This window comes from Salmo trutta, chromosome 33 (assembly GCF_901001165.1).
Source record: "Salmo trutta chromosome 33, fSalTru1.1, whole genome shotgun sequence".
Lineage (NCBI taxonomy): Eukaryota > Metazoa > Chordata > Actinopteri > Salmoniformes > Salmonidae > Salmo > Salmo trutta.
Genome location: NC_042989.1, coordinates 1,848,141 through 1,867,088, shown reverse-complemented (window position 1 = coordinate 1,867,088; position 18,948 = coordinate 1,848,141). Strand labels below are relative to the sequence as shown.

Sequence of the window (18,948 nt, the reverse complement as noted above, 5' to 3'; positions counted from 1 at the left end):
TATTGCCTGAATTTTGTTCAAATTAGGAACAAACTAAGCAGTAAACAGCTGGCAAACACACACAAACACAAATATACCATCCCACACACACACAACACCATCCAAATTAGATGACAGGTTGAGTGTTGGTGTTGCCAAACTCTTATTATTATTATTACTAGGATGATAATCCCAGATTACTGTACTAGCGTAGTCTAGGTGCTTCAGCAAATCATGTTACAGGCAGACAGAGTACAGTACAGTACGGCCGTTGCAGAGCGGAACATACGCTGCGGCCATGGTAATGGTCATTTGAGCCATCTGCCCCGCCTGGGGAAGTGTCAGGTGTCTGTTGCCGTGCCTACGGCAGTCACCAGGCTGTGTGTACAGTACATCACACACAGCAGGTCTGTCCACATGTTAGCTCCTTTTTTTCATTTGAGGAAATAGGCCTACTGTGTACAAATCTTTGGTTTTAGCGACAAGTTTTACTAGCTTACTAGTCGTTTATTACAACCATATAACATGTACTTATTTTATTGTGAAAGCAGCGTGTCTTTGTAGGTCTACCGCAAAGCTGTTAAGTGTAAGAAAGTGGGTGAGTGTGTGTGTAGACTGTATTTATGTTTGTCTGATTGTAGATTTTGTATTTTTACGATCTAGCGGCTGTATATTTAAAGCGGCAGTACATTGGCGTGACGTCCACATAAATACAGCTCGACCCCAGTAAACAGCGTTATTTATTTTAGGATTGTCTGAACTCCTTGTTCACTGCCCGGCACAACACAGGGCTGGTCGACATACACACACACACGCACACAAACACATGTCCAACCACTGACTAAGCCCCCTATCAGAGTGGGTCTATAGCGTCTCTAGCTAGCGATAGCTCTATGGGTCTTTCTGATAGAGACGCAACACTCAGACATGCTCCTAGGGTTTTAAACATTGTCGATAACATATAGGTCAGCCATTTTCTTTTCTTGCTCCCTTTGGTGAGGATGTGTCCACAGTGAGAGAGAACCAGTCGCCAGGGCTTGACACACACACACGCTGTCACACACGCTGTCACACACGCTGTCATACTTCCTCACCCAGTCGACTGAATAGCTTCAATTCAACCAAAGCAGCTTAACACTCATCAAGACAAGACAGAGGAAAAAGAGGCCACTCCCTTTTAAAAACATGTCCTGACATAAAAACAACGTAATCTTTACATTCCAGATTCACTGCCGTTATGCTCTGTAAACCTAGCCTACTAAAGTGACAGGCAAAGAAATAAGAGAATATTAGAAACAGTATTTTATACTTTTTATACTTTAGATTTTCTCACAGGAATGTAAAGGAAAGGGAAAAGGCTGGAGTTGTTAATTGTTTTCTAATTACACACCCCCAAAAAATCCTGAAGAGTTCCTATAGCTGCAATATCAGGATTGTTGTAAGAGGCCAGATTCAATTCCAATTTAGTTTAAAATAGATCAAAATGTATATTTTATTTCAGCAGAAAGAAACAGCAAATGAACTGACATTACCTCAGTATATTATAAATGCATGACCACATTGCATATAGTATCTAACAATTGAAAGAAAGAAAACCCTCTACCCAAACCCTCTGCAATAAAGCAGATAACATTCACTCTCCCTTTACAAATAAAAAGGCCTTTCTTATGCTCCTTCTAAGAAATCGTAAGAATAAAAAAACCTAACCAAAAGGTTTTTTTTATAAAAAATCAATTTGGGGTCTAACCAATACCAGCTGTGGAGGAAGAAGAGAGAGATGGAGGTTGTGATTGAATCAAAGCAGTTCCAGAATGCTCTGCAACACAAAAGGATGTGATTTTAACACCTGTCATCGCATGATTGGTAAAGAAAAGGGCTCAGGAGGCCCCCGTTCTCTCTATAGGCGTCCTTATCAGTTCCTGCAGGGAGGTCCCATTAACCTGCACCTTAGTGGCTAACCGTGTCGCTAACCACGCTTAGATCAGCACTCTGCTTTTCCAACCACACAGGGACAACATACACTGAGTCTAAGAGAGACGACTTAGTAAACAGCAAAAATGCTTCAAATTAGGTCAGTGAAGCCTCTGGAATAACATGAAAATTATCTATTGATTAAGGAAAGACAAAAAGGTAAAATGAAATGGGTAAAATCTGTGTTGTTAAAAGTGAACATAAGGCTATGCACAAATGTAGACATTCAGGAACAGTAAAGGAAATACAAAATGTATAAGATCTTACCTTCATTGCAGAAGCGGCCCTTGTATTCTGTTTTGGAGCAGTCGCACGTGGGTTCCCCATCCACCACGGTGCAGCTCCCACTGTTCTCACACGGGTTCTCCGTACAGCGCCCCTCCGACTCCAGACGAACCCTCAAGCTGCTGAGGAGAACCGGTTCCGTGTTCCCGTACTTCAGATCTGAGATTGTTCCTCTGAAGGGTGGGGCATCACGTGCCGTGGGCAGCGTGAGTGCTGACATACGGATGTCCAGCGGCACGCCACCCAGGAACAGATCGCTAACAATTTTCATGTGCTGGCGGCTACCTCCAGTGGGCCGCACCTCGTCCGCCTTGACCTGGCCGTCCAGCCCCAGCACCGTCCGCAGGCCGTAGCGGCTCAGTGTGGCAAAGTGCCAGCTGCTGTCATTGACCCGCTTGTCGGACACCACGGCGGTCTCGGCGCAGTCGATGCTGAAGCGCAGCTGCAGCTTGCCCTCCACAACCATCAGCTGCAGGAAGTCGCAATAGCCACTGTCGTCGAAGTAGAGCAGCAGTGCCGTGGACACGTCTGTCTTGAACTGGAAGCTGAGGTCGCTACGCGTGCTGGCGTCCCAGCGGAGGTAGCGGGCCCACTGGCCGGGGGCCCCGGTGAACTCCAGGCTCAGACACACACCCAGGAGGGCCGAGAGCAACAGCTGCAGCCTCGCAGACAAGCCCAGCACATCCATGGTCAACAAGGAGGAGGAAGAGGACGAAGGAGTTTATATTCCTGAAAGCTTAGATAGCATTGGATTTGATTTAAAAGTCTTAGAGTAAGTATCCAATTCTAGAGGGAGTATCCACAGTTGTATCCAAAAGTGTACTCAGATATGTTTGACACTGCTGAGAGATTTAATACAAAATCAGCAGGGAGTAGGGTGGTAGTTGGGATAACAGTCGTAGGTAGGCTAAGTAACAGTCGTAGGCCATGCACATGAGTAAACTATCCAATCGCTGAGAAGCTATGGACAGTAGGTAGAATTGCAGATGCCTTTCCTCCTAGATAAAGAAAGGAGGAGGTAGAGAGAGGAAAAGGGGAGAAGAGTCAAAACTAGTTTCTCCTTCTGTTGGGAAGGAAAGTTTGACCTTTGTAATCCTTTAAAGTCCAAAGAGATTGCGATGGGTAATCATGGCGTAAGGTCCGATTGGACTTGCTCTTCTGGTTGTCAGGGGGACCGGGACGTCCTTCTTCATGTTGCCTGCTGGAATTTGTAGTTCACAGGGGAGCCTCTGGATCTCCTCAGTTCCATCACTGTCAGAAACAGGAAGCATAGGAATTACACACAGCACACACAACATTGATTTTCAGACAATCTGAAAAAAACAGTGGTTTTCAGACACATATTGATATTTTACAACAGGCCTTTTTCCCCCCTCACTACTACTTCAGCAAGAGGACTCATCTTTATTAATTTCACATACATTTGTCCAAACTGCTACTGATGGTCATTCCGAGTCTTTTTGGTGAGCAGGATCATTTAGCTATGTTCATGTTAAAAAGCTGTTTATTTGACTCCCAAACGGTTCTTCATTCAAAATGTTTGAAAATCGACCTAAAACCATGAAAAAAATAAAAAATTGTAATGTAAAGCCTAGTGCTGAGCAATTAGTGCTTTTTGAGGTCGGTTCGGATTTGGTTCGATTATAAAAAAGTATCACTGTTTTTTAGACATTAAATGCACTATGCATTACAGATGTCGGATTATAACTTGATCACTTTTTTGTTGCAGATAATTTTCCTGATGCATCAGGAAATTCAAATGAGCCTTGTGATTGGCTAAAATTAGCAGTTAATTTTCTCTTCATGTGGGGGCAATCGAGTCATTGGGATTAGGGCTGCTATCTTAAAATAATGTTCTCTCTCACGCGCTCTCTCTCAAACGATATAGGCCTAGGTCCCATTACTGCAACATTCAAATGTACAGAAATGTATCTGAAATGCAGCCATACACATCAACAACCATCATTTTATATAGCTTAATAACACAAGATAGATACTGGTCTCCAATAAGCTATGCCATACAAAGGTTGAGTGTATCGTAAGGTTTACGAATTAACTGTCGAAATGTTCGTGGCCTGGGGTGGGCTAGCGGTTAGGGACGCTTCCGTCAGTGTGCTGATAGGCCTATGGTGGGTGGGGTTATATCCTGCCTATTTGGCCCTGTCCGGGGGTATCATCGGATGGGGCCACAGTGTCTTCTGATCCCTCCTGTCTCAGCCTCCAGTATTTATGCTGCAGTAGTTTATGTGTCGGGGGGCTAGGGTCAGTCTGTTACATCTGGAGTATTCTCTTGTCTTATCCGGTGTCCTGTGTGAATGTAAATATGCTCTCTCTAATTCTCTCTTTCTCTCTTTCTTTCTTTCTCTCGGAGGACCTGAGCCCTAGGACCATGCCTCAGGACTACCTGGCATGATGACTCCTTGCTGTCCCCAGTCCACCTGGCCATGCTGCTGCTCCAGTTTCAACTGTTCTGCCTGCGGCTACGGAACCCTGACCTGTTCACCGGACGTGCTTGTTGCACCCTCGACAACTACTATGATTATTATTATTTGACCATGCTGGTCATTTACGAACATTTTAACATCTTGACCATGTTCTGTTATAATATCCACCCGGCACAGCCAGAAGAGGACTGGCCACCCCTCATAGCCTGGTTCCTCTCTAGGTTTCTTCCTAGGTTTTTGGCCTTTCTCAGGAGTTTTTCCTAGGGAGTTTTTCCCAGCCACCGTGCTTCTTTCACATGCATTGCTTGCTGTTTGGGGTTTTAGGCTGGGTTTCTGTACAGCACTTTGAGATTTCAGCTGATGTACGAAGGGCTATATAAATAAATTTGATTTGATTTGATTTGATATGGTGTCCACGTGGGTTTGATTTTGCCCCAAGCCCTTTTGGCACAAATAACACAGTCTCCCAAATGACTTGATGTAGTTAACATTTCAAATATGGACAGTCCAGGATTATTTTACCCCTGATCTTGATAAACTTCAAGGCTGCATGGCTTCGGCCAGGTGGGTGCAACAAGTTTTTTCAGAGGAGTTTACCAAGGAGTCTACAACTGAGGAGGGCAAGAGGTGACGTGACCTCTGACTTGTTTCCCTCCCGGATCTGACCATCATTTACACCCTGCTCAACCCTTCAGCTGGGCTCAGTCGGAAGAGATGTGGACTGCAGGAAGGTGCGTATGGAGAGTGGATCGGACACAGGATGTGGCCTGTTGGACTTGCACCTGCCTCTGTGTATGACCGTGGAAGATTTTCCACCCAGAACTATCAATAGGCTAACAAATGTTTTGTTTTGTTGTTTTAAGGGCGTCTTTGAGATCATTACTATAATGAAAAGTGCTATAAAAATGCAATCTATTAATATTATTATTATATAACATTAATAATAAAGGACCATACCAGACACTTTTGGATAACATAAATAGTGAACAAATAAAACATTAACACAGCAACATTAGTTTCCATTCCTACAAAGTGTCAGGTAAATTGCCACAGTAGATTTGCAATGGTAAACAAGGAAATGCTTTATATCTATTGTACAGAATGAGTGTCAAATAGATAAATCGCCCTTAGTCTGTTCAAAAAGGACTATGTTGTTCCGATGACAATATCAACCGGAGGGCGAACATATGGGGCGGCGGGTAGCCTAGTGGTTAGAGTGTAGAGGCGGCAGGTAGCCTAGTGGTTAGAGTGTAGAGGCGGCAGGTAGCCTAGTGGTTAGAGTGTAGAGGCGGCAGGTAGCCTAGTGATTAGAGTGTTGGACTAGTAACCGAAAGGTTGCAAGGTCAAAACCCTGAGCTGACAAGGTAAAAATCTGTCGTTCTGCCCCTGAACAAGGCAGTCAACCCACTGTTCCTAGGCTGTCATTGAAAATAAGAGTTTGTTCTTCACTGACTTGCCTAGTTAAATAAAGGTTAAAAAATAAAATCTTGACAGAATTTGGTTGCAAGCAGGACTAAGGCAGAGACGAAGTGAGTGGGCTCACTCTCGCCAAAATAAGCTCTAACCACTAGGCTACCTGTGTTTCTATGGGCTTAATATGCAGACCTAAGCTTGTCACCTGCCTTCCTGCCTGTGGGTTGACTCCCATTGTTAGGGTGGAGACATGAGCATCTTGTCACTATATACAGATTTCTGACTAAGGAAGCACATCATAATCTTTTAGGGAGCAGTATAGGTGACCAGTAATGGTTCCAATGGAGATCAGCTGTGCAGGTGAATTTAGCGCATATTGATGGTTTAACGAGACAACAATTGGCGGTAATCTAGTGCCATCAATGGTTGCAATAGGCCCCTTGTTATTTGATTATATTCCAATAGGCTACTATTAGCCTATCAATAATCACATAATAATAGGTGTGAAAACCAATAATCTACTGTTTGTTTTTCCCTGGCTAAATTGATGAGTTGATTTGATAAACAATCAGTCTTCCTCCAGAGTCGATGATCGCCAACAATTTATAGTTAGGCTATGAATAATTTGCAGAGGTGGGTAGAGTACTGAAAACCTGTATTTAAGTTAAAGTACTGTTACTTAGATTGTAATTTACTCAAGTTAAATTAGCCTTAAGTACATAAGTAAGAGAAACAAAGTATCCAGTAAGAAAACTACTTCAGTACTAGTTACAAATTTAGTTTGGTTATTTTTTTTTACAACTTATGGTAAACTGTGACAGCAAACAAAAAGGACAACAACTTAGTGTAATTGATTTGACATGAATTTAATATTAAAGCCTGCCAGCACTATCTTGCAGATGTCCCCCAGCACAGGTACTCACCAATGAAGACTGACACCTAACAAAGTACGTTGGCTGTACAATTTCAACTACGGTCATTTGATGTTGACTTAATATCAATGTCAACAATTTCATAAAAAGGTATATGGTACTCGAGACATTGGAAAATGTTTACAATTTCAATAGCATTAATGAACATTTATTTCACAATATCATTTCAAGTACATGTGATGTTGAATGCATACTATACTGAACAAATATAAAAATGCAACATACAACAATTTCAAAGATTTTACTGAGTTAAAGTTCATATAAGGAAATCAGTCAATTGAAATAAATGCATTACGCCCTAATCTATAGATTTCCTGACTGGGAATACAGATATCCATCTGCTGGTCACACAGATACCTTTAAAAAAAGGTAGGGATGTGGATCAGAAAACCAGTCAGTATCTGGTGTGACCACTATTTGACTCATGCAGCGCGAGTTGATCAGGCTGTTGATTGTGGCCTGTGGCATGTTGTCCCACTCCTCTTAAATGGGTGTGCGAAGTTGCTGGATATTGGCGGGAACTGGAACACGCTGTTGTACATGTCAATCCAGAGCATTCAAAACATTCTCAATTGGTGGCACGTCTGGTGAGTATGCATGCCATGGAAGAACTGGGGCATTATCAGCTTCCAGGAATTGTGTACAGATCCTTGCGACATGGGGCCGTACATTATCATGCTGAAACATGATGGCGGATGAATGGCACGTCATTGAGCCTCAGGATCTCGTCATGGTATCTCTGTGCTTTCAAATTGCCATTGATAAAATGCAATTGTGTTCGTCGTCCGTAGCTTATTTCTGCCAATACCATAACCCCACTGGCACTCTGTTCACAACGTTGACATCAGCAAACCGCTCACCCACACGACACCATACACGTGATATGCAGTTGTGAGGTCGGTTGGACGTACTGCCAAATTCTCTAAAACGACGTTGGTAGCGAAATGAACATTCAATTCTCTGGCAACAGCTCTGGTGAACATTCTTGCAGTCAGCATGGCAATTGTATGCTCCCTCAACTTGAGATGTCTGTGGCATTGTGTTGTGTGAAAAAACTACACATTTTAGAGGGGCCGTTTATTGTCCCCAGCACAAGGGACACCTTTGTAATGATAATGCTGTTTAATCAGCTTCTTGATATGCCACACCTGTCAGATGGATGGATTATCTTGGCAAAGTAGAAATGCTCACTAACAGGGATGTAAACAAGTTTGTGCAGAACATTTTAGAGCTTTTTTTGCCTATGGATAATTTCTGGGATGTTTTATTTCAGCTCATGAAACATGGGACCAACACTTTACATGTTGCGTTTATATTTTTGTTCAGTGTAGTTAGCTATTGCCAAACCCATCTGATTAATATGTTCACTCTTCATGCCAATGACAAAGTGGCTTGTTGGCCAACAAACAGAGATCCTATGGGGAGCTAAAAACAGGAGATTCAACTTTTTCTTAAAGATTTTTTCTGGGTTAGCCATAGCCATTTTATTTAGCACTTTTTTTTTTCAACACCAGAATTATATCTTAGAAATACTTACCTTACTCTAGAAATATATCATATTACAAAGGCAGAAGGTAATGAAGTGCAACTTAACTCTAATCGCATCTAGCTAAGAGCCTAAGAACCAGAATATCCTCAGGAATGCAATACGCTGTGGTGAAGATAAAACTCGGTTTGATGGACAACTTTGAGATCCGAAGGACTTAGATAAGAGTTTTGATGACAAGCTATTTTTAATACATTACATTGGTTAAGGGTTAAGGGGTTGTGAATCGTTCATACAGACGTAAAGGGTAACCAATAGTATCGATTCATATAAAAAAAAATATGTAAATCACCAAATTTGGTTAGGAGGTTTTCATCCGACAGCGAAGATAAATCTATGTAACTGAGGTGATTTGGTCAAATGTAACGGAATAAAAAGTAAGTTACTTCCTTCAGAAATGACTTGAGTAAGAACACAAGTAAAATAGTAGTTTCTCCGAAAACTCAAAGGGCAGTAGTAGACCGGATTCAAACCCATGCCTGGTCTTGCACACGTGTGCCATTCTCAGCGGTTGTACTGGCTGGACCACACAGGCACTGAGATAACCATGAATGTATGTTGCCTATTGGTGGCCTTGAACATATAATAAAACAATTGATGTAATAAATATGGATTTTTCTTAACAAAAATTACATCTAACCCCTACAAATAGGGTCCATTTAATCCCCATAAGAATTCACACGAGACGTGCTTTAACCTGCAAGTAGCCTACACAGGTTACTTGAACTAACCCCAGTGGACCTGAAGTTTAAGTTATTGTAGCCTATAAACACCGCTTCCATCTGCCCCCTGGTGACGATTCTACATATTTCTTGCTCACCAAGCAAGGAGTTTTTTTATGGAGGTCAATGAGAAAAATGGAATGGCTTATTTTATCGAATAGACGTTTTGTAATGGTTAGGTTGTTAGGAGTGTACTTGATATAACTAGAACACGTGCATCCCGGCAACCTATTGAAAGATTACTTCATATCGAAGTTGCGCCTGGTCGTCACTAGTTGCCATAAAGTCATAAACCCGCCTATTTCTACAATTTATCTTCTTAAAATGTGATTTTAAACCTAACCCTATCCTAAAGTTAATTTGACTTTGTGGCTGTGGTAACTAGTGGAAACCGCTGTGCCTGTTGTTCACACGCGTATCTGCCCTCTCATTGGTTAGAATGGTTCAACCTGATCTTGCCTCCTCCTGACTGCCTTCCATTTTTGAATACATGTATTTTCATTGTTATAGGGCCACTAGAGTATCTGGTCAATATAATCAAAGATTACGGATTTACTGACAAGAGACATGTCTCTCCGTCCTAACAAAGGGAGTCGTTGTCCACACAGCGGCATGGAGGGCTGTCTAGCTGCCACCTATCCTTTCTTTGGATTGGTGGATGTATCTCATTATTGTAATCCTTTTTTGAATATTCGATGAGAGTTGTTGACGTCAAGCAACTGTATTCAATGGAGGGACCAGTACGAAAAAAGTATGAAAATGTATGCACTCACTACTGTAAGTGGCTCTGGATAAGAGTGGCTGCTAAAGGACTAATGTTTAAAAAAAAAATATGAGAAATTCTATGCTACTAGCCTCATGCTATGAATATGCATGGTCAAGTGTTTTTTCTCAAAGTTGCCGGGATGTCACGTGTCCTACTTATATCAGTACACTCCTAACTTAAGCATTATGAAACTTCTATTTGATCCAATTAACCTCACGCAGCAAATAAACCATTCATTATTTTCTCCATAAAAAATCTCCTTGTTTGGTGGGCGAAACAACCTGCTGGAAGGAGAAAGATTTTCAGCCGAGCTGGGCCTCACTTCCTCTCTCTCTCTGATATAATGGATAATCTGTGGTTCTCTGTGTCTCCGGACAGGTAGGCACGCTAAACTATGTAGAATGTCGGCCTGTTGGAAACTACATCACACAGTTCGGACTTGATTTATGTGATTTATCTCTGTAGAAACTGCAGTCAGAAAATGCGCATTGAGCTCACTGAAAAAATAAATAAATGGAATTCAAATAACTGAACCGACATCCGTTAATTAGGCTAGTTGTTTAAAAAAAACAAAAAAAACAGACATTTCGGTTAATCGCTAAGCAAACGTAGGCTACCATGCATTATGTCAGATTTTGAAGATTGTGATATGCGTGTTCAAATAAGATATATTTTTTTACAAACTGCAAACATTTTCGTGGACCAGAATGAAACGCTCTCCTCACTTTTGTTTCTGTAGTAAGGATTCATCCCCTTCAGAGAATGATTGTTACTTCTATGCAGATAATCGTTGTTTGAAGCTAAAAAAAAGCAGTTAAGTAGCACTATGCAAATCAGGGAGCCAAATAAACAGCTATTTTACCGATGTGATTCTCGTTGTTCACCAAAAAGAGACGTACGTTTGCAAACGAGCCGTCACTAAAAACTGCTAAGGACATGTGAAGACATGCCAATTTGGAAACACAGACAAATACTGTACTATTGAACCATAACAAATAAAAAAGCAGGATCTGTGTGCATAATTCATTGTATCTGATGTTAGAGATACAATTACCAGTCACCAAACCTAATTAAAAGTGGCCGTTTTTTTTCCTCAGTAAAGGTCTAGGCCCTATCTGTCATCTGCTAGGAAAATTAGCACCATTATTCTGCTGGCAGCCCCCGACTATCAATCAGGCCAGCAGAGATGGCCCTTATCTGATGGCCAGGGGGATGAACGGGGCTTTCTGCTGACTGCACCATACAGATGGACAGAGAGGAACCACAAAACAAAGGAAGGAGAGACACTAGAATACTAGAGACCTAAACACGCAGGGCCAGAGACAAGAGAGACCCCAATGCATAAACAGGTACTTATTCTATGCTTCAAGATTGTTGCTAACATGTTTCCTAACCTAACTATCCCATCGTTAGTCCCATCACACATTGTGTTTTGTCATAGTAAACACAAGCATCAGGGTCTGGTTCATGTCATTTCTTTACAAATGTTTGTGTTTCATTCTATCGCCAATCTGTTCTAGACTAGCCTACTGAAAATGCATTTTACGGGCCAGATTCCTGTATTTTGGGACTATATCAACAATTGACTAATTAAACAAATACCTAAACATAGATTTTGGGTGGAGTTTTCCTTTAGTGAGATGTAATGGTTTATGCCAGGTCCTTTTAGGATTCATTCATGAGAGCTGTTCTCGAGGTAACAAAACACACACTAAGTTGACCCACATTTCCGTCTATCTTGAGACGCAGATAAGGTTCTAGATAACCACAGGCTTGTGCTATTCCAAAATGCAGAGATAGAGAAACCAAGAAGACAGAGAAATTGAGACAGACGGACAGAGAGAGCAAGCGAGTGAGAGAACCAGCCAGTTCAACACAGTCCTCCACTGCTCCCCAACCCAAATAGAAGCCAGGGTGCACAGTACGCCAGCGCTACTCTCAGACACACAGTCAAATCCCCGCTGACATATCAGCTTGATGTGTGTCATTGCTGGGATATGCTACTCTGTGACACTGTAGTGATGTAATGACAAGCCAACGTCTGGCCATCAGCCGCCTGCCCCACGACCAGAGATATCTACAGTAGCCTACACTCACCTGGAACACACACATAGAAAGTTTGGCTTCTACCCAGTATGGTTTAGTATACCTATCCAGGCCGGTTAAACGCAGCTATAGTTCTCCCCCATGTTGAGAGGAACTTTAAGTATTCCGATAACAATAAGCAGGGTTAAGTTCCACCGCCCCATACAGAGGGTAACCTAATAGGCATCTAATATTCCCTGTGTCCCTGCCAACAGTCTCAGCCCTGGGCTCAGTACCACAGGACAAAGGCCCCAGCAGTCAGCATGGGCCCACTGGACCGGAACACACTGGGCGGTGAAGGGGGGGACGGTCTCGTAACTGATACTTCACCCTTGCAGTAGCCCACACACCTTCTCTCTGCTGTGTGTGTGTGTGTGTGTGTGTGTGTGTGTGTGTGTGTGTGTGTGTGTGTGTGTGTGTGTGTGTGTGTGTGTGTGTGTGTGTGTGTGTGTGTGTGTGTGTGTGTGAGAGAGAGTTCTTTTGTTGCAGGTGGATGGGCAGGGGTTAAAAGGCTAAACTGCATGGACCATTGTTCCCATTGATAGGAGTCCGCCGCTCCTCACAGGGAAGACACACACAGGGACAAAAGCAGCCGGGGTTTGGCCTCCCATTAGAAAACAATAAGCGGAGGGATGGAAGGCAGGGGAGGGAATCTGAGAGAGCCATGTTAATAAGAGTCGTCTCTTCATTGGCCCCGACTGTCAAACAGACACACCTCACTGATGTGTCTACTACTACGGCAGGTGCATTGAGTACACACACTGCCGTGTCTTCACACACACTCTGGATGCTGGAACAAAATGTCCTCTGTGACAGTCAGCTGATATAATGGAAGAGGAGGAAGGAGGAATGTGTTGAGCTCTCTCTCTCTCTCTCTCTCTCACACACACACATTTTACTGTGAGATTCTCTAATTTTCCAGTCCTCCACCAAACATCTCGTCCTCCACGCAAACTTTACACACACACCCTATAAACAGTGAGTCACCTATATCCCTGCTGCCAACCTACACACACAAATATACACACACCTTCGCTCCCCTGCAGTACACACACACTCTCTCTCTCTTTCTTAGATATGGAGGGGGTACACAGCCCTGGAACTGTGTGTGGATGACGTCACCACCAATACTGCAAGCCAGAACTAAACTAGTCATGTGTGTGGGATGGGGGGGGGGGAAGAGAGTATGAGAGAGCAAGAGAGAGAGATAGAAAGATGTTCCACCTGAACCACTCACACTCATGCATCCCCTCCGATAGGCAGGCCCCTTTCCCATACCTGAACATCTCCTCCTTCCCTCCAACCTTCCAACCATAAGTTATCTAACATCATTGGATGGGTTCTATCAACAACAAAAAACTCCATGTCGTTAACACCTATCCAATTGTATTACATCCGTGATTATTATGGGGAGAGAGGTAGGACTAATAGAGGAGGGGAGGATGTATTTGCTGGTGAACAGACACAGTCTAAATAATTATGATCTAATGACTAATCTAAGAGCATTGGAGGAGAGCAAGGCTCCCCCTAAATTGTTCTCACCTATCCAATTTAGTTTCAGTGATGAGCAAAGGAAGGGATGGAGAGAAAGAAAGGAGAGGGAGGATGTGTCTATTTGTACAGACGCAGGCAACCTGGCACAGACTGAACACACTTTACTCAATTGTGTCCAACATGAGCAATTACAATGAATAAGAAAGAACAGATACAGACCAAATAATACACATACTCTGTTTTGTTACAGCATTATTATTAAGAAAGAATGGGATGAGAAAGAAGCGGAGGAAAGAAGGGAAGGGGGAGAAAGGAAATATATTTGTAACAGTATTTACACAGCCACACAGACAGGTACAGACAAACAGGCACAGCCTAAATAATCATTCATGCTACAGCATTGAGTGGGTGTTGGCAAAGTTCCCCGCCATGTTGCTTACACCTATCCATTTTTGTCACACTTGTGATCTAGAAAATGGAGGGGGGGATCCATTTGTTAGTATATCCTACCAGCTACAGACAGACAGGCAGAGACATAGATGCAGACTGGTGCACAGCCTGGGAGGAAGAAGGGAAAAATGGACAGATTGGTCCATTTTAAAATATGATAAAACGGGCACGATTTCACCAGTTTCACCATAAAAAAGGGAGTATAGGGAGAAAAATACTTTTTTCCCCTTAAGTATTCTAGTATTTCAGTGGGCACAAGTGGCCACAGCCAGACGGGCAGAGCCGTGAGTCCAGCCCGGTGCCCAGCATGGGTAGAGAGAGTGGGCATCCAGCTCTCTGCAGGAAGAGAGACAGAGACACACCTCCTCTGGGTGACGGGGGACGGAAGGGAGGGGAGAGCCGTTCTGCTGCAGCACCTCTCTCCTGCATTACATCACCCCCACACTGCTACACACACGCGCATGCATGTGCGCGCGTGCGCGTGCGCACACACACAAACACACACACACACACACACACACACACACACACACACACACACACACACACACACTGCTACATACACACCCACCCACCCACCCACGCACACACAAACACTGCTAGCAATATACTGCTGCCACACATACACACACACACACACACACACTGCAACGATGCTACCAACACTAAGCAATCAACCGAGGTCTGCATCCCAGAAAAACCCTGTTTGATTTATCTATCTTCTAAACGATTAATAACACCCCGTCTCCTGCATTACATCACTCTACTGCAACACTTGCTCTGCCAAACACACACACACACACAGTTAATGCATATGTAGGGCCAGTCCTCACACCACAGAGAAAATCCCTGTTTAAATTAATCTAGTTTATCTTTATCTTCATTTATCTAATTCAAATAATCCTTATCCTGCATTACATAACTCTGCAGCAACACACACACACAATCACACACAACCAATACTAACCCATGTCTACATGCATGTATAGACATCCTATGAATAATAATGCTGGAGATATTCTTAATCATTTCACTACTTTCCTTCTACCATACATCCTTCTGTAGCAACGTCTGCGTAGTAGGGAAAGACTCAGCATGCACCCCAGAGAACATATAATAAACACCCTTCATTTGACAAAAGTAAAACAAATCTATTTTATATTTGCTATAAATAGTGCAATAGAAATTGTGTTTTTATTATAATTGTTAGTTCGATGCTTTACATTTACTATAATCTCTTGCACCCTCAATTTTGTTTCGGTCATTTGACACCTATATGTAATCCGTCCTTGTGTGTGTGTGTGTGTGTGTGTGTGTGTGTGTGTGTGTGTGTGTGTGTGTAGTTTTATGCACACATACGCACACGCACACCAACACGTATATGCACGCGAGCGCGCGCCCGCACACACACGCACACAACAAATAGGCCTATACAAAATGAATTAGATGAAATTGCAGGGCCTTTCTCAGAAGCATGAAATTACTGTGAGCTGTTGAACGCCGTTTTATTTAGGAAGGCATGACGCCATTTCTACAACCGGAGATTATTTGTCCTCCCTCCGCATCTTTAATCACGCCCGTGAAATATTTTATTATTTCAACTGCATTACATTTCGTGTGAAATAGGCCTACGCATTCAGACAAACATAATAGGCCATTTTTAATCTGCGTCAAAAATATGTTATAATCATCATACAATAAAAAACCCGTTGAAACACTGTTTTGTATTTATTTCTATGGGAAAAGGCGCATCCTCAACGATATTGTGAGTAGTAGCCTATTGTGTGAGCAATATTGTGCCCCCTCTCCCGCCCATACGGATTAACGTTACCTTGAGAGCCCTTGGCCGTTTTCGGTTGATTTGTCAGAGTAGTTAATCGCCTGCCAACCAGCGCCCAGAAAGCAGGACAGCCAAATTAAACCACGCACCAACCACCGCCCGGCACCCCGCAGACAGTACAGCCAAATCACACAACCGCACAACAACCACAGGAGCAGGGCAGGGAATGCGCATAGCACGACCGCATAGCCTACACCACTTAAATATTGAATTCATCTTTCTTGTGTCCTTCTGTGTAGGCCTAAATGGGAGAAACGTCGATTAGCCTAGGCCTACTTTCTTGAAATGATTTAATAACACAAATATTTCGTTTTATAGTGAGCTATCATATTTAATTTAACAGGAATTTAGGCCTAATAGTTGTGTGTACTAATATCCGTGGAAAACATTAACGTAAAACAAAAACGGGTATATTTTGTGTGGGAAAAAAACAGCATTTTATCTAGATAAAATATTGTTTTCTTATTAAATGGTTAATCATGTTTTTTTTAATGTAGGGCCTACCAATAAAATAAAAACATTGATAGAATCTCTATTTCAACTAGAATTCTACAGTAGAGCATTGGACTGCTGCTGCCTTTTAGGCCTTGCTTGCTGTGTGAGAAAAGAGACGCATTTCATAGGGGTCACGCCCATTTCTGAGGCATTTCTGCCCGTTGGAAAAGCCTGATTAGGAGTTTACCTGCATTCTGATGTATTCACTAAGCCTATTACATTGTAAATCCCAAACATCGAACGTGTGCCACAATGCTAAATTAACTTCAAACGTCACCAATTCTGCTGGCAAATTGCAGTGTATTTTATTACTATTTCATCACGACTGGCGAAGGTGCTGATCAGACCTTTATTGGGGAAAAAATCATTAGGACAAAACGTGACAATTTTAACCACCATCTTGTGATCTCTTACATGATTTTCCTAAAGTAATTTATCTATTCCTGATTTAAGACAAAACATGAAACTATAAATGATGTTAAAATGCATGATTTAAAATAAAGCTGTAGGGAGTTAATAGGGGCGTTATATTTCTACTGCAAAATTGTTTTGTCTTTTTATGAGCTGTTAGATATTGATCATCTCAAATCCAACATGCATTCTTCTAAAATGTGAGAGATTGGCTGCGTTACATGGTTCATTTCAAAGAAAAAAAACACCAGCGTGTTCATACATGTCAGATTTCATGTAGATCACCAGCACCCCAAAAAACACCCTCCCTCGACGTTCTGCAGAGCTCACGAGCTCATTTGATTCCATAGGGAACGAATTCTACCCGCCGCCTAAAAAAAAACCATCACGTTTCCTGCGTTATTTTACAATCCAAATACAGCCTCATCTGATGATTCATATTTTACTCTAACGTATTACATTATTGTTTCAGGTTGTATGGTATGTTTTATCTGCTACAAATGAACAACCTATGTCTGTGAAAAAAAATGTTCATACGAAGACACAATGCTTTCTTCTCCACAATATTCTAAATGGAGATGGGTCTATTTCGTTAAAATGAGCATATACGAATTCATCTGGAAAATAATATGATTTTAGAGGGAATTGGGGGAAGGCCAAATGTCTGGTCTCCATCATGGTGTCTGCAGTGTAGGGGCAATCAATGGAACATAGAAGGTCATGTCCCCATATCAAATTCAAAGCAGCGTTTCCATGTCTGAATTGTCTTTTATCTCACAGTATCAAAACAGACAACATATTCTTTTGTCTTATTTTAGACATAACCTATCGGTTGTTTTCCCTGACTATGCAGAACCGGTTCGTTAAATGAATTTGTTTACTCTGAACCGTCATTGACATTTTAAAATAGCCCCATGCACGCTGGCGGTCGTAAGACACTGGACACCCCTGTATCCATTATTCAAAGCTACTTTTCAGGCGAGAACAAAATGCGTGGTTTGGAAGAGAGTCGTAGCCCAAGCAAGCATTTATTTAGCGTCATTTATGCTTCTTATGATGTCTATAATGTTCTGTGTTTTATAAAGATGAATAATTCCGATTATAAATATTGCCTGTGGCCACGAGGTGAGCGATGTGACCGTAATTCTGTCAGTCCCTCGGGGCTTGTCCATGCCTGTCACCCTGGCCTCGTTGACCGGGGAATGGGCAGAGAATCACCCGAGCCGACATGGCCGGAATGCCCCATTTATAGGCCTACCCGTAAACCACCCTGCAGCAGGCAGCGACCTTATTCGTCGATATCATTATGTTTCCAGTCAATGGATATTACTAGTATAGTGCAATGCTTAGTTTATGATTAGGTAGTATTGACCACATGTCGACGTTCTCAACGTCCCAACTTGTTCCAGACTGTCGACAGCCGAAACTACAAACATGTTCAAAATGTCTACTATAACATCCCCATTCCAATCCAAATGTGTTCCGAAGGAACGATTACAACTATATTTTGGATGTTTGGTAGTAATGACAAGAGGCAAGTAGAACATAGAGCACGACTGACCTTAGTTATGGGATAATATCCAATGCATAATAATCCGACAATAAACTCCGGTAATGTTTAAATCCAGGTTCGGTAAAAAACAAAAAAAACAGAGTAGACTGAATAAACACGGTGCCGATTAAAGCGAGACTTCTGACACAGTACCAGCCTTTAAATCGGTCCTACTGGGCTGTTCTTTCCTCTGTCTCTCTCCGGTCGGTCTCCACTACAGTGCATCACAAGAGCGGCGCGCTCGATCCGTGCGACTGGCGACCGATCTCGGGATGTTCACACACACTTCGCACGGGTCCGCCCTCTCCTGGTCTCTCCTCAGCACCACCTCCGCGCGCGCCCCATTTAAAGGCGTAGTCTGGGAGAGACACAGCAGTGAATGCATGATTTTCACAGAGCATGCCGTGGCGTGTGTTTGGGATAGGCTATAGTTAGAAAATCGGTAGAGACGGTAATATTGCATAGCTATGTTGCACAAACAGAGTAATGTGGAAAAGTTGTAAATTACTCATATCTTCCTTAACTGACAAATATGTGGTTTACAAAGTGATGCGTAAACCCAA

The 18,948-nt window shown here is 42.5% G+C and overlaps 1 protein-coding gene across 13 annotated transcripts in view; it reads right to left on the bottom strand.

Annotated features, from left to right (window-relative positions):
* The window catches only part of nrxn3a (neurexin 3a), a 437,173-nt gene extending 418,515 nt beyond the window's left edge, over positions 1–18,658 (bottom strand). For 9 of the 13 annotated variants that reach the window (XM_029729374.1, XM_029729375.1, XM_029729376.1 and 6 more), the window contains exons 1-2: positions 18,395–18,657; positions 2,218–3,486 (exon numbers count right to left, since the gene is read on the bottom strand). In XM_029729374.1, coding sequence (XP_029585234.1) covers positions 2,218–2,923 — 706 coding nt within the window. In that variant the 5' untranslated portion in view covers positions 2,924–3,486; positions 18,395–18,657. Of the gene's footprint in view, positions 1–2,217; positions 3,487–18,394 lie in introns of all 13 variants that reach the window. The other 4 variants (XM_029729379.1, XM_029729385.1, XM_029729371.1 and 1 more) reach the window with 2 other exon arrangements.
* Positions 18,659–18,948: the final 290 nt, after the last annotated feature.